General features: G+C 53.7%; 1 protein-coding gene across 1 annotated transcript; it reads left to right on the top strand.

Annotated features, from left to right (window-relative positions):
- The first annotated feature begins 3,953 nt into the window (after positions 1–3,953).
- Sox7 (SRY-box transcription factor 7) lies at positions 3,954–10,337 on the top strand. The gene is made up of 2 exons (XM_027926820.2): positions 3,954–4,280; positions 7,726–10,337. The coding sequence occupies exons 1-2, from the start codon at positions 4,043–4,045 to the stop codon at positions 8,640–8,642; spliced, it is 1,155 nt and encodes a 384-aa protein (XP_027782621.1). The 5' UTR covers positions 3,954–4,042; the 3' UTR covers positions 8,643–10,337.
- Positions 10,338–12,732: the final 2,395 nt, after the last annotated feature.

Raw genomic sequence — 12,732 nt, 5'->3', positions numbered from 1 at the left:
TGACTTAAGGAAATTAGGGCTGCTGATTCTAGAATAGCCACGGAGGAGACAAGAGAGAGGCCAGGTCTCCAGTTCTCCAGCTACACTGCACCTGTGGCCAACTGGGTTAATACTTGCTTTTCACTTACTTTGTCCAGAACATGCCTCTAACTTGAGTTATGAGGATGAGAAAAGGTCTGCTAGAATTTCCAGAGGTCAGACTGGACAGGGCAAAGAGCAAAGGAATGCAGTGACTGGTGAGTGTCCCTTCCCTTCCCTTGGGCACACAGGAACCAGTTCCAAAGGCTGGAGGGTCAGAGATATGAGTTGAGGTCTCTGCTTCACCCACTTCACAGATGGTTGTGTGGAGGCAGGAACTTGCTTTGTGAAGACTGTCAATCCAGTCCAGACAAATCAGTGTGAACAAAGATGGTGATGAGCATGATTTCTACCGCCAGCCTGGGTCGAGGGGCAAGAAACAACTTGCTCCAGCCCATCGTGGGGGCTGTGGCAGTCCTCCAAAGCAGACACTGTGGCCCTACCCTTGGCCTGGCCAGTGGTGCCACAGCCACACCAGGGCCACACTGTATGCAAGCTGAAAGTGCCAAGTCTGTAGCCATCTGGAGTGGACGCCAGGGTTATCGGGCAGTGCAAGGAATGTACCACAGATTCCCCCTCCCTCTCCCTTTCTTCTTGCCCCGCTTCACTAAAAGACTGTTTGGAACAGAATAAGGGAAGCTCCTGGAGGGGCAAGCTTTGAAGGCCTGACCCTTTTAACTTTTAAAATTCACCCACTCACACTTTTTATATTCCACCGAATATTAACATTTGTGAGGAGTTTTCACAGATGGCTTATCAGTGACCCGTGTTATGCTCATTTTAGAGTGAACCAAGAGAGGCTGAATTCTTACACTGCAAGTTACAACCAACTTGGACCTAGGAGTTTCTGATTTCAGGTCCTGCATTCCTGTAAACCAGAGTTCAGAGAACTATAGAGCTAAAAAGAAACAAAGAAGGGTGGAGGGAGGAGGGAGGGAGACAAGAGGAAGAAAAAGAAGAGGGAGTGAGGGGAGAGTGAATAAGGAAGGGAGAGAGGAACAAGGATGAAGGGAAGGGAAAGAAAAGAAAGCCATTTATGAGACACCGCTGCGCGGTGGGACACTGGGCCCAGTGGGTCTCATCCCATCTCGCCGCTATCCGATCCCCGCAGGACCTGGCGCTGCAGTCCCTGCGCCTTGACTTTTCTGCGTTTGGTTCCCCCTGATCCGCTCTTGAAGATTCCAGCACAACCTCGACTGGGGAACCGCGGGCGAGAACAGACTGGAGAGTCTGACGTCCTGGGCCAGCGCCGACGAGAACAGGCATCGGGATGACTTGGCAGGCGCGAGGAGCTCAGGTGCTCTAACTCTGCCCTCCGAGCCCTGGCTTTGCGAGGCTCTGTAAAGGCTGATTGGAGAGGCGGCGGGGTTACAGCGACCTTGAGTCCCTCGGCGCCGCCCGCAGCAAGGCGCGCTTGGACACAGTTGCTCAGATGAATAAATGCATTGATGCAAAAGATGAAGGAATGGAGCGAGCGAACCAACGGGGTTCGGGTGTGCAGGTAGCCGGCCCGCACGAGGGAGGGAGCGGCAAAAGCTCAGCTCCTGGACAGCCCGGGCTCAGGAACGCTCTCCAGACTTCAATGCAAAACCTTAAACAACCGGAAACTACATTCACAACACGTGGGGATTTTTCCTCGCCGGTTGTTTTCTGTATCTTTGCCATTAGTCTCTGGAGTCCAGCTTGAATGTTCTGCGCTCCCTGGGCGCGCGTCTTCCTAACCTGGCGTCTGGGCGCACCCCTGGGCGTGCGCGCTCGGCTCCGGGGCTGCTCCGGGAGGGCGGCAGGGACCAGGGCCTGAGTGAGGATGCCGGCGGCTGGAAAGGCAGCGCTGTTCCCTCGAGTTCTCTGACTCTGCGGGACAGCATCCTAGCGTGGCAGTAGAGTCAGGGAGAGGTGCTCCGGTTCTCCTGTGGGACACGTAGTCCCGCTTCTCAAAGTACTAACTTGCTTGGCAGGGCGCAGCCCATGACCCTGGCCAAGAAGCATTCTGGCCTAAAGTTGTTTTCTTGGAAGAATTTGCAGCCTGGGGGTCCATCGCTGATAAGGCCTAGGCTTCCTGGGATAGAGAAGTCGGCTTACATGGCAGATACCCCTGCAAACAGCCTTCCCGCTTGGCGCCGGGCTGACCCGCTGCGGGGATTCAGGTTTTAAGATGCTCTCCCTGTTGGGGACAGCCCTTTCCAGGCCAATGCGACACGGTGCCGCGCCTGGCCCCAAGTCCTTGTCTAGGCTGCCCAGGCCTTGGAGAGCAGAGGGTGGGGCATGAGAGCCTATGGCGCTGCCACTGGATCCTGGCTCAGGTTAGGGGCAGCCCCAGGAATCTTTTTTATTTTATGTTATTAAATGCGTGCCAGGATCAGAATTATCTGGTGCTCTAGAGGTTAAAATCAGGACGGAAAAAACGAAAAACGCCCCACCTCCTTGAGCGGTCATGTTGCATTCAAGGCGTCTGTGAACTCGGTCACTGTACGCTGGGACTTAAGGACTTCAGTCCAGACTTGTGTTGACGTCACTTCTCATGCAGGGAGTGTGAGCTTTCACTGTATTTATCTCAGCGAATCCTCACCACTAGTCCCATGAGGTCAGTCTTATCATCCCCATTTCAATATTAGGAAAGGAGGCCTCGGAGATGCCTCAGGCTTCAGTAACCCACACACCAAGGCAGGTTCTGACTCCGGACTCCACGACCCTCCCACCATAATGCTGCCTCCTTCCAGGGTCACCTCGGCAGATTCAGCACAGGGGTGGTGCTCCGTAAACATTTGTGGATTGAATTCCAGGATCTAGTTCAGCCTGCCCTGGTTTTTTATGCAGTAAGGTGTGTGTAAGCCATATTTGCTCGCTCATTTACTCATTCGCTTATCCAGCAGTTCTTGAATGCCTACTGTGTGCCAGCGCTGGTGTAAGAGTGTGGGAATGGCCCTATCAAATCCAACAGGGTGACATGAGATTAGTGGCCCTTGCCAGAGAGAGACCGCCATGGGCTCCAACGCGCAACCCTTCTACCCTGGGAGGAAGGGATGTGGGGAACAGGGGGAGCTCACGGGTTACACCGAAGGGTAGGGGACGCATCATGCGGGACCAACTCCACTCAGTCGGAAAAAATACAAGAACGGAATTCCGCGAAGGAAGAGGCGAGGGAGCTGGAGACTCGCACCCCGAGACCAGGTTGGGGTTGAGGTGGGGCACAAGAAGAGGAAAAATCAGATGGCAGAGAACCGAGGCTACAGATATGCCCGCCCGAGAGCTAGTGGGCATGGGCAGCGTGGGGAGGCTTCCGAGGTCACTGCACAAAGGGCGAGACCCGGTGCACCCACCAGCCCAGGCCAGCGTCTGTGGCGGCCCAAGCTCACTGGGGAGAGGTGGCTGAAAGCCCGGTCATTTTAGAAAAGCTTAAGAACGGCTCACTGGCTGATCTGGGGGTCGGGGGGCTTCATGGTCAGCGTCTCCCGCGCCCGGACGATCCTAGTGAAGCTGTTTGGGTTCGGTTTTCCGTTGCGGGCGGAGTTGGTGGAGTTCGGCCCTCTGAGGCCGCGGTCCGTTGGGATTGGGGGCTGGACCAGACCTCTCCGGAGCCCAGCCGCGGTGACCGCCTGCTGCGCCCGCCTGGCCGCTCTGCGGCACCTGCGGCCTGGAGCGGGAGGGGCGAGGATCCCCAGGCGGGCCTGGGAGGCCGAGGGGCGGGCCGGGGGCGGGCGCGGGAGAGGTCCTCCCTCCTCCACACCCCTCCCGGCAGGTCGGAGCCGGGACGCGGCAGCCGCCGGGGACGCAGGGAGGGGGCTACGCTGCGACCGAGGGAGGGGCCGCGCCGCCTTCGAGAGTCATTGGAGGACCCGGCCGTCCGAAGCTGATAAATAAGGGGCCGGGCCGAGGCTGCGGGCCAAGTTGGACGCCCCGACCCGATCGAGGGCCAGGTCAGCGCAGGCCCGGCAAGGCGAAGTCAAGCAACCCCCGTGCAGCCATGGCCTCTCTGCTGGGAGCCTACCCGTGGCCCGAGGGGCTCGAGTGTCCCGCCCTGGAAGCTGAGCTGTCTGATGGTCTGTCGCCGCCAGCAGCCCCCCGCCCCCCGGGGGACAAGGGCTCGGAAAGCCGTATCCGGCGGCCCATGAACGCCTTCATGGTGTGGGCCAAGGACGAAAGGAAACGGCTGGCGGTGCAGAACCCGGACCTGCACAACGCCGAGCTCAGCAAGATGCTGGGTGAGTGATCGTGCGGCCCCGCGGCGGGCTGGGCGCACCCGGAGGTCAGCGGGCCAGGGGCGCGGCGGACCTGAGTCTAGCCGGTGCGGGCTCGTGGAGGGTGGGTACCACCCGACGGGTGGGGACTCAGCGCTAGCTGTGAGGGCGAGGTTGGGCATCTGTGCGAGCGTGGGTGCGTGCAGTGCCGGGAATCAGAGCCTGGACATCTTGGCCGGCGAGGTCCAAAGCGAAACCGTGCGACCAGCCCAGGTTTCCGGGGAAGCCCCTCCTCGGGACTGGAGCCTAGAGAGGGGCCCCATTGGGCGGGAGCGACACAGCAGTGGCCAAGCCCGGGCAGTCTGACGACCGGGACCCGCGCACATAGAGAGCCAGAACGGAAACGTCGAGGCTGGGTGGAACCGGCCTTTGCTGGGAAGACTGAAGCGGGAAGATCCATCATTCCCTGCGCTGTACGACTGGGACAATCAGAGGGAGATCGTCACAGATAAAGCTAAAACGAATATACGCAAAGGAAGGCCTTGCGGGTCGAATCTTTGCGTTAACTTAATTATTAAACAGCAGGGAAAATAGTCTACCTAAATAGACTTGATTCATTACTCTTTCTGGCTTAGGAGTGTAGGTCACTTGATGCAGATGGTTAGGGCATCTAGTCAGGGTCTGTTCTGGAGCCCTACATTTTCTTGCTGCGATGCTGCCACCGCAGAGGCTGGGGCCTGGGACCGGCCAAGCCTGAGGCAGAGAGTGGGGATATCAGGACGTGAGGGTATCAAGAGGGAGTGAGCATTTCAGAACAAACCCGGGCTGGCGCTGGGGTTCATGTTCTCTCCTATGCCTAAAGCTGAACAATTTCCAACTCTGCCTTACTCAGATCTCTTTGCCCTTTGACTTGGTTTTTATTCATTTTAACCAATGAAAGTGTTTCAAAGTACATTGTGCTCACAGTGTGCGCCAGGCCCTGTGAGAAGGGACATGAGTGGTCACCCGACCCCACCCACGGGGAATGTAGCCCTTCCTTTTTCCGTATATGAGCACAGGGCTCCTTCCTTTGGCAGAACCATGGAGTGAAAACTGACTCCCCGATTTATGCTGGCTAAAGCTGCAGGCCAGCAAAACTCAGCACTCCGCAAGTTAGAGACCCAGAGAAGCAGCTGGGGGAATGCTGGGTTCCAGGAGCCCCTTGCCCACCCCGCTGGTCTTGTGGTATAGATGTGCCCACATTGTGTTGGTGGGTTGGTGCCTTCCTGTGCACTTTCCTCTGTACAAGATAGCAAAATGTATATTTTGTACTGTTAGCATAAATAAAAATATGCTAATATATACAATAATATTTTTCTTCCACCTAAAAGTTTATATTTTCTTCAGATTTTAAAATATTTTTTAAATAAATGAAAGCATTTTTTTTTTCTCCTGTGGGTCCCATTGACCAAGCACAACAGGAAGCCTCTAGTTGTACCCAGGTTTCTGTTGCAGGTGCAGGCAGAGATGGGAGGAGAGGAAAGGCTAGGGAGACCTGCCCTACAGATTGAGACAGCCTGCTCCCTGGAAGGGTCAAGCAAAGGGACTCAAGAGGTGAAGTCCTCCTGTGAGCTGATCTCTGTCTAGATTGGCACCTAGACTCCAAGAGGTTACAGTTCATTTTGCAGGAAAGACACTAATTCCTTCCTGTTTAGCGTCACAGCCTGTGTAACTGGGTGAGGGAAACCCACACAGTGTTGCTTTCTAAAATAGGGACTTTGTGCACCTGTTAACCAGGGGCAGCAGGATGAGTATTTCCACCCTATGGTCTTTCTCAGCCCTTCCTTTTCTGACCTGAATGTGAGTTTCAACTTTTTCCAATATAGGCTTTCCAAACTTCAAAATATCACCTGGTTACACTAGTATTTTCAGTGTATTATGAATGAGAAAGTACATCAAGACAATTAGATACTTGGTAGCATTTAAAAACAAATCTGTATTTTGTTAATATCACATCATCCAAGTACATTTAGATACTAGAGTCACATTTTATATTCGGATCATACAGTGTACATTGTGTCCGGACCAATGGGCCTCTTGCAAGAGCTTTGTGGTCTTAGCTGCAGGCTGGAAACCAATGTGTAGATCTGAATCTTGAATTCATAACACTCTTCAAGTCACTTTTTAAAGTGATAGCTAATTGTAGCAATTAACAATTCCCTGTAACAGTTATAAACTTTCACCCAAGGGGGAGAATCCCTTTAATAATTGCCCTCCTTGAACCCTTAGCCCCCAGCCTAAAATCTTTGAGGGCCTGGCCCATGGAGCCAGCCAATCTGGGCACTGGTGATTACCATTCACATGACTCTGCAGTTGACCCTGTGCTGACTGTGCCTGGTGAAAGATGAGGTCCCTTTCCTTACAGGGCTTAGCCAGAGGCCTTGACCTCTCAGCTAATGGGTCTCAAACTTCAGAATACATTAGAGTTGCGGGGGAACATGTTAAAGTTGTAGAATTCTGAACCAACCCTTGGAGGAATGGATCCAAGGGGTCTAGAAGAGACCCTCAGAAAAGGTTGGAGCCAGAGGGGTGTACAATGTACATTGAGAAATGGAGAAGAGACACAAAGTGACTTGCAAAACAACAGACAAGGAACAACAAATGGAACAAGTTCAGGCAGCATTTTAGCATAAGTGGGTTATGTGAGGGGGATGTTTCTTAAAGAGAGAGCTCTGTGTTGGGCAGTTCAGAGTGTTTGGGTACCACAGTTTTAAGTTGGGTACACATAGTATTTTTACTGTAGTGAGAGCCCTAGGGGAGTTAAGGGTGACTGGGAGGCTCTCTTGTGTGTTCTGGGGTTGCCTACAGATGCTAGCATTTTGGCCACACTCAGGTCTTCATACAGCAGAGTCCTGTTGGACCTTCAGAGGTAAAGAAGTGCCATGTGTTCACCTAAGTGAGACCCTGGACTTTATCGGCATCTGTGAAACTATTGACTGAGCCTGGGTTCCCTCACATATGGGCTGTGACATTTATGTCATAAGTAAATATTATGGTCTCATTTCCTAAGAGACCGGGAATTTTCATCAAAATGCAAAAAATATTAGAATCGACTCTTAAGGAGGAAAAATATCCCCCAATAAATGTCATAGTGGTTGTTAGATCTTTTTTTTCCCCCTGTCGCGGACATCTGATCCCAGTTTCTAGTTGTCAGGTCATCTGTTTGGTCTTGGAGGAGAGGCATGGTCTTTGTGCGCGTTCGCATGACGTGGCTGTGCAGGGTTCAGGCAGGAGGGTTTCGTTGGGCTTCTCTATGCGGGATCTGGGCTAGGAAGAGGATGTGAGGCCGAGAGAAGGCGGTGGCGTGCGGGAGGAGGGCGTGAGTGAGGTGCGGTGCGTGTGCGGGGCGAGGAGGCGCGAGCGGAGCAGGTGCACCCGCAGGCCAGTAGCGCAGTTGCTGAGCGTGGCCCTCTCTGGCTTGTGCGAGCAGGAAAGTCGTGGAAGGCACTGACGCTGTCGCAGAAGAGGCCCTACGTGGACGAGGCGGAGCGGCTGCGGCTGCAGCACATGCAGGACTACCCCAACTACAAGTACCGGCCTCGCAGGAAGAAGCAGGCCAAGCGCCTCTGCAAGCGCGTGGACCCCGGCTTCCTCCTGAGCTCGCTCTCGCGAGACCAGAACGCGCTGCCGGAGAAGAGCGGCGGCCGCGGGGCGCTGGGGGAGAAGGAGGGCAGGGGTGAGTACTCCCCGGGCGCTGCCCTGCCCGGCCTCCGGGGCTGCTACCACGAGGGCCCAGCTGGTGGCGGCGCCGCGGGCAGCGTGGACACGTATCCGTATGGGCTGCCCACGCCCCCGGAGATGTCTCCCCTGGACGTGCTGGAGCCGGAGCAGACCTTCTTCTCCTCCCCCTGCCAGGAGGAGCACGCCCACCCCCACCACCTGCCCCACCTGCCAGGGCCCCCTTACTCCCCGGAGTTGGCCCCCAGCCCCCTCCACTGCAGCCACACCCTGGGATCTCTGACCCTTGGCCAGACCCCGGGGGTCTCTATGATGTCCACTGTACCTGGCTGCCCGCCATCTCCTGCCTATTACTCTCCTGCCACCTACCACCCTCTCCACTCCAACCTCCAGGCCCACCTGGGCCAGCTCTCCCCACCTCCCGAGCCCCCTGGCTTCGATGCTCTGGATCAACTGAGCCAGGTGGAACTTCTAGGGGACATGGATCGCAATGAGTTCGACCAGTATTTGAACACTCCTGGTCACCCAGACTCTGCTGCTGGGGCTGGCGCCCTCAGTGGCCATGGCCCACTCTCCCAGGTGACCCCATCGGGCCCCACAGAGACCAGCCTCATCTCCGTCCTGGCTGATGCGACTGCCACTTACTACAACAGCTACAGTGTGTCCTAGAGTCAGAGGCAAGGAGTCTGGGCCAGCCCTGGCCACCCTGTCCTTCCTGTGCGCTGAGTGGAGCAGAGACCACACAGTGCCGCTGGCTTTCCTCTGGACCCTCGGCTGGCAGGAGGCAGGCTCTGTTGGCCCAGTGCCTCTTCTGTTCCTTCAGATGAGCGTCCTTGGCTACATCCCAGGAGCATGGCCTCCAGTTGCCAAGACTGTCTCCCAGTAGGATTTCCCCTGCCCTCTCTTCCTGTCCCCGTCTTTACAACCAGTGATGGGAATTCAGGCGGCACCGGACCCTCTTCTGTTTTTCTACACAGCCTGATCTCTGGATGCTCCAAATGAGGGTGAGAAGAGCCCTGGGTCTGGACCCTAGCCCTAAGGTCCTGTCTTGGTTCTGCCGCAAAGTGAAACCCAAGCCTGCCCCCCTTCTCTTCCCTCTGCTCTGCCCCTGCAGAGTGAAGGATGGACGCAGTAGCTGAGTCCCTCTGAGTCAGGGCTTTCTCCAGGCTTACAAAAGGAAAGCAGGGAGCTTCTCATTGATGAGCCCATTAACGGCAGCCTGGGGAGCGCTTCGTGCGCCCAGCCTAAGGACACAGGCCTTCTGCTTTCTGTGCTCCCTTCCTCCCTCGCCCTAGAATTCCCAAAGGGTCTTCCAGTTTGACAAAGACACTCATCCTGACTTGGGAAATTAACCAGTATGGTTGACTGCATCACTGGAAATGAGACTGAATTCAAACTTTTTAAAAAATATATGTTTTAGATAAATTCTTCTTTTTTATTATACACACTTCAAGAGCGGGTACAGTCTGAGAGGCTCGCCCATGCATGCTCCTAGACACACACGTGCAGCCTCAATCCAACATTCTCAGCAATGGCAACTTCCGCCCACTGTTGGCTCTGAGTGACCCAGAGAGCCAGGGACCTAAAAGAGTGTTGCAACAAAGCAGCGCATCTGATGTGTTGATTTCTTGAGCAGGATTTCAGCACACTTTCCCCTCTGGACATGACTTCCCACTCTCTCGGCTCCCTCTCTCTCTTTCCTGGCTTTTCTTTCTCTCTTCCTGCACCCTGAATTGGTTCCTAACTCAAAGAGCCCTGACTTAAAAGCCCAGGTGTGATTCCTCTGGCCATGAGGGACTGGTTTGCCTCACACGCCGGTCAGGCCCCTCCTCAGCTGATTTCTGGAGCAGCTTCCTTGATGCACCTTCCCGAGGTTCACGTCCCAAACCAGAAACTCACTGTGACTGAAAGTGTTTCTGAGCCCTGGCCACCCCAATATCCCCACCCTCCCTAAACCTCCTTTGAAGGAACAAACCCAACAGTCAGCTGACAGACACGTGCTGTCTTCTGACAGCAGCATATTGCCTGTATGAAGTGTGTTTTATATATTCTTCTATTATTTCACCTTATATTTTGTATTGTTGACCTATGTTTCTCCTGAGACGTCTTCTTGTAAAATCACCTATAAAATAAGGTTAATCTTTACATTGTTACTGTATATGCCATTTGGTAATAAATAGTAAATCATTGGTGATATGATTGACTGGAGTCCAGTCGAGAATGTGTATTGATAATCTTGTAAAATAGCACCACAGACATTAAGCTCAAGTGTTCCACTTTTTATAAGAACTACGCATGCTTGCAACAGTTGGAATATTGATTTGTTGAAAATATTTAATTTAAATAAACGTTTTTGTACCATGATCATTCTGTCATTTGAAATACAGGTTTGCAAAAAGATCAAGGTTTTGAGTGAGGCCTGGGTCTCAAAAAGTTTTCTGCGTCAACGTTTTATTTTTAAAAGTTGATATCTTGTCAGAGTGGTTTATTTTATTTTATAAATCATACCAAAGGGAGAAATCCTAATTCACACACTGGTAACAGTGGCTCTGTCAGCGACACTGACAGCAAATATCGATTCACAGCCCACAGGAAGGAGAATTTTCTCCTTGAGAGGACTTTCCGCACTTTATGGGCCACCTGAAGATACAAAGTGAGTTTTCTCCAATTATGTGCTTACTTGAGTCTCCCACACTATTTTCTTCTTTATGAAATAATCTTGAAAACACCTCACTTGTCCTGGCCTCTGTGTTTGTGGGTGCTGCCTAGAACTCGCCCTGGGCTCTTGGAGACTCATGGCACTCTGTGGAGAGGCCGGGAGCTCAGCACATGTGTGGCACTTGGTGAGGTTAGGGCTACGCTTGCAGCCAAAAAGTACCTGGGAACACTGGTGATTACTCAGCCCGTGCAGGTCACCTCTGCCTGGCCTCTCTCCATGGCAAAGCAGTTGAGACTTGTTTGAGTCAAGGGTAGCCTTGTGCTTTCCCAGGCCCCCTGGGCCAAGGAGTGGGTCTTGGGAGGGCCCAATGGGCCCCTGTTCGTCCTCATAAGCTATAGTCATTACTTTAATAGCACTTTATAGGTGTACAGAGCTTTACAGAAAGTTTTATAGGCTACTTCTCATCCACAGCCCCAGGTGGGGCTTGTCATCCACCCACCCCGTGGCACGGCCAGGGACACCGAGGCCCAGGGTGGGAGCTGATGTGAGGCTCCCTGTGCTCTCCAGGTTTTCAGCATCTGTCGCATATGTTAGTTGGCAGCATTTTAACCAAAGAGCCTTCAAGCTGAAGGCTTGGTGCCTTTATTTTAGCACTTCACCAGGGCGTGGGATGATATGCTATCCAGTCTCTACCTATCCCAGCCCAGAGAAAGAACCAAGAGGAAATTGGGGGCTAAGATGAAACTGAAGGCCTGTCACTGCAGCTGGCTGACGGTGGCAGTCTGTAGGTTGATTGGCTGCCTGGAGTGCTGGCTTGGCACTGCCAAATGACACATTGCATTCCAGGACACACCATTGGGTGGGCGTCATCCCTGCCTCCTGAAAGGACAGGAAGCGGGCAGACAGTGGGTGCTCGGCTGTCAGTGAAACAGCTGTACCCAGAAGCCAGGGTCTCTGAGACTTTCAGCTGCCCCTGCTGCATACCCCAGGAGGGTGTGCCTCTGGTGACCAGAGCACTGTTTTGCTTTGGCTGATGAGATCTGATGGCAATGCACAGTGACGCTATTTTTCTAAAACGCAGATGGCACTGTTTCACTCCTTACCTTAAGACCCCTCAGCAATTACATGTTCCCCACAGCACACGGTGCAGAGGTGGACTCTCCTCAAGGTGAAGAGGCTCCCCTCTGGGGACTCACCTGTGCAACTTGTTTTTATAAACTTTGCAAAAAGAAAGATACTTTTTTGTTTTTTCTTTTAAGTCCTATACAAGCTTCAGGATGATAATACCTGGTTTGGTCCCCATATGACTGGCTCCCATGGCTGACCCTCTTCTTTCCAGAAGTTTGGCATAGATCCCCCTAGTGCATCTCACCACAAGGAAGCCTTCTGGCCTCTGGAGATGCCCCTCTTTTCCTTACTTTAGCATCTGCACCAATGCTGCTTCCTGACCGGGTGACCCTTATTCCCATTCTGTCTGGTTACACCCTGCCTACTGCCCAAGTGGGCCTCAGACATCTCCCACCCTGCCTGGCGGTGGCCTGGCCACTCTCTTCCCTGAGCTCCCACAGGACTTGGGTGCTCCTTGGTGACTGCAGTGATTGTCCAGCGTTGGGATCATCCAGCGTGTGCACCCTCCCAGCCAAGGAGCCACAAGTCAGTGAAGGAACCAATGACTGAGCCCCTAGAGTCCCATGGGTGTTCTGGTTCCGCTTGCTAGTGAAGACCTGAACCTTTCTGGGCCCCCAATTCACCTCCCATCTCTCTGGAGACCAAGACCCCAGAGCCTTTGTCTGCGTCCTTCACAGGCTCTGAGGCAGGGTCTGGGGTGGCTGAAGCTGTGCTCCTGGTTTCATCCCCATGAAGAAGGGAGGGATGGAAGGAAGGACGGGAGGGAGGGAGGGAGGGAGGGAAGGAGACATATCTATCAACCATCCTTCCATCCATCCGTCCAACCATCTTCTTTCCTTCCTTTTTTTTCCCTCCTCCCTCCCTTTCTCTCTTTTTCTTTCTTCATCTGTCCATCCATCCATCCACTCATGTACCCCACATCCATCCATCCATTCATCCAACCATCCATCCATCCATCCCCCATCTCTGTAT

This window comes from Marmota flaviventris, chromosome 3, assembly GCF_047511675.1.
Source record: "Marmota flaviventris isolate mMarFla1 chromosome 3, mMarFla1.hap1, whole genome shotgun sequence".
NCBI lineage: Eukaryota > Metazoa > Chordata > Mammalia > Rodentia > Sciuridae > Marmota > Marmota flaviventris.
This window is presented reverse-complemented; position numbering and strand designations above follow the sequence as displayed.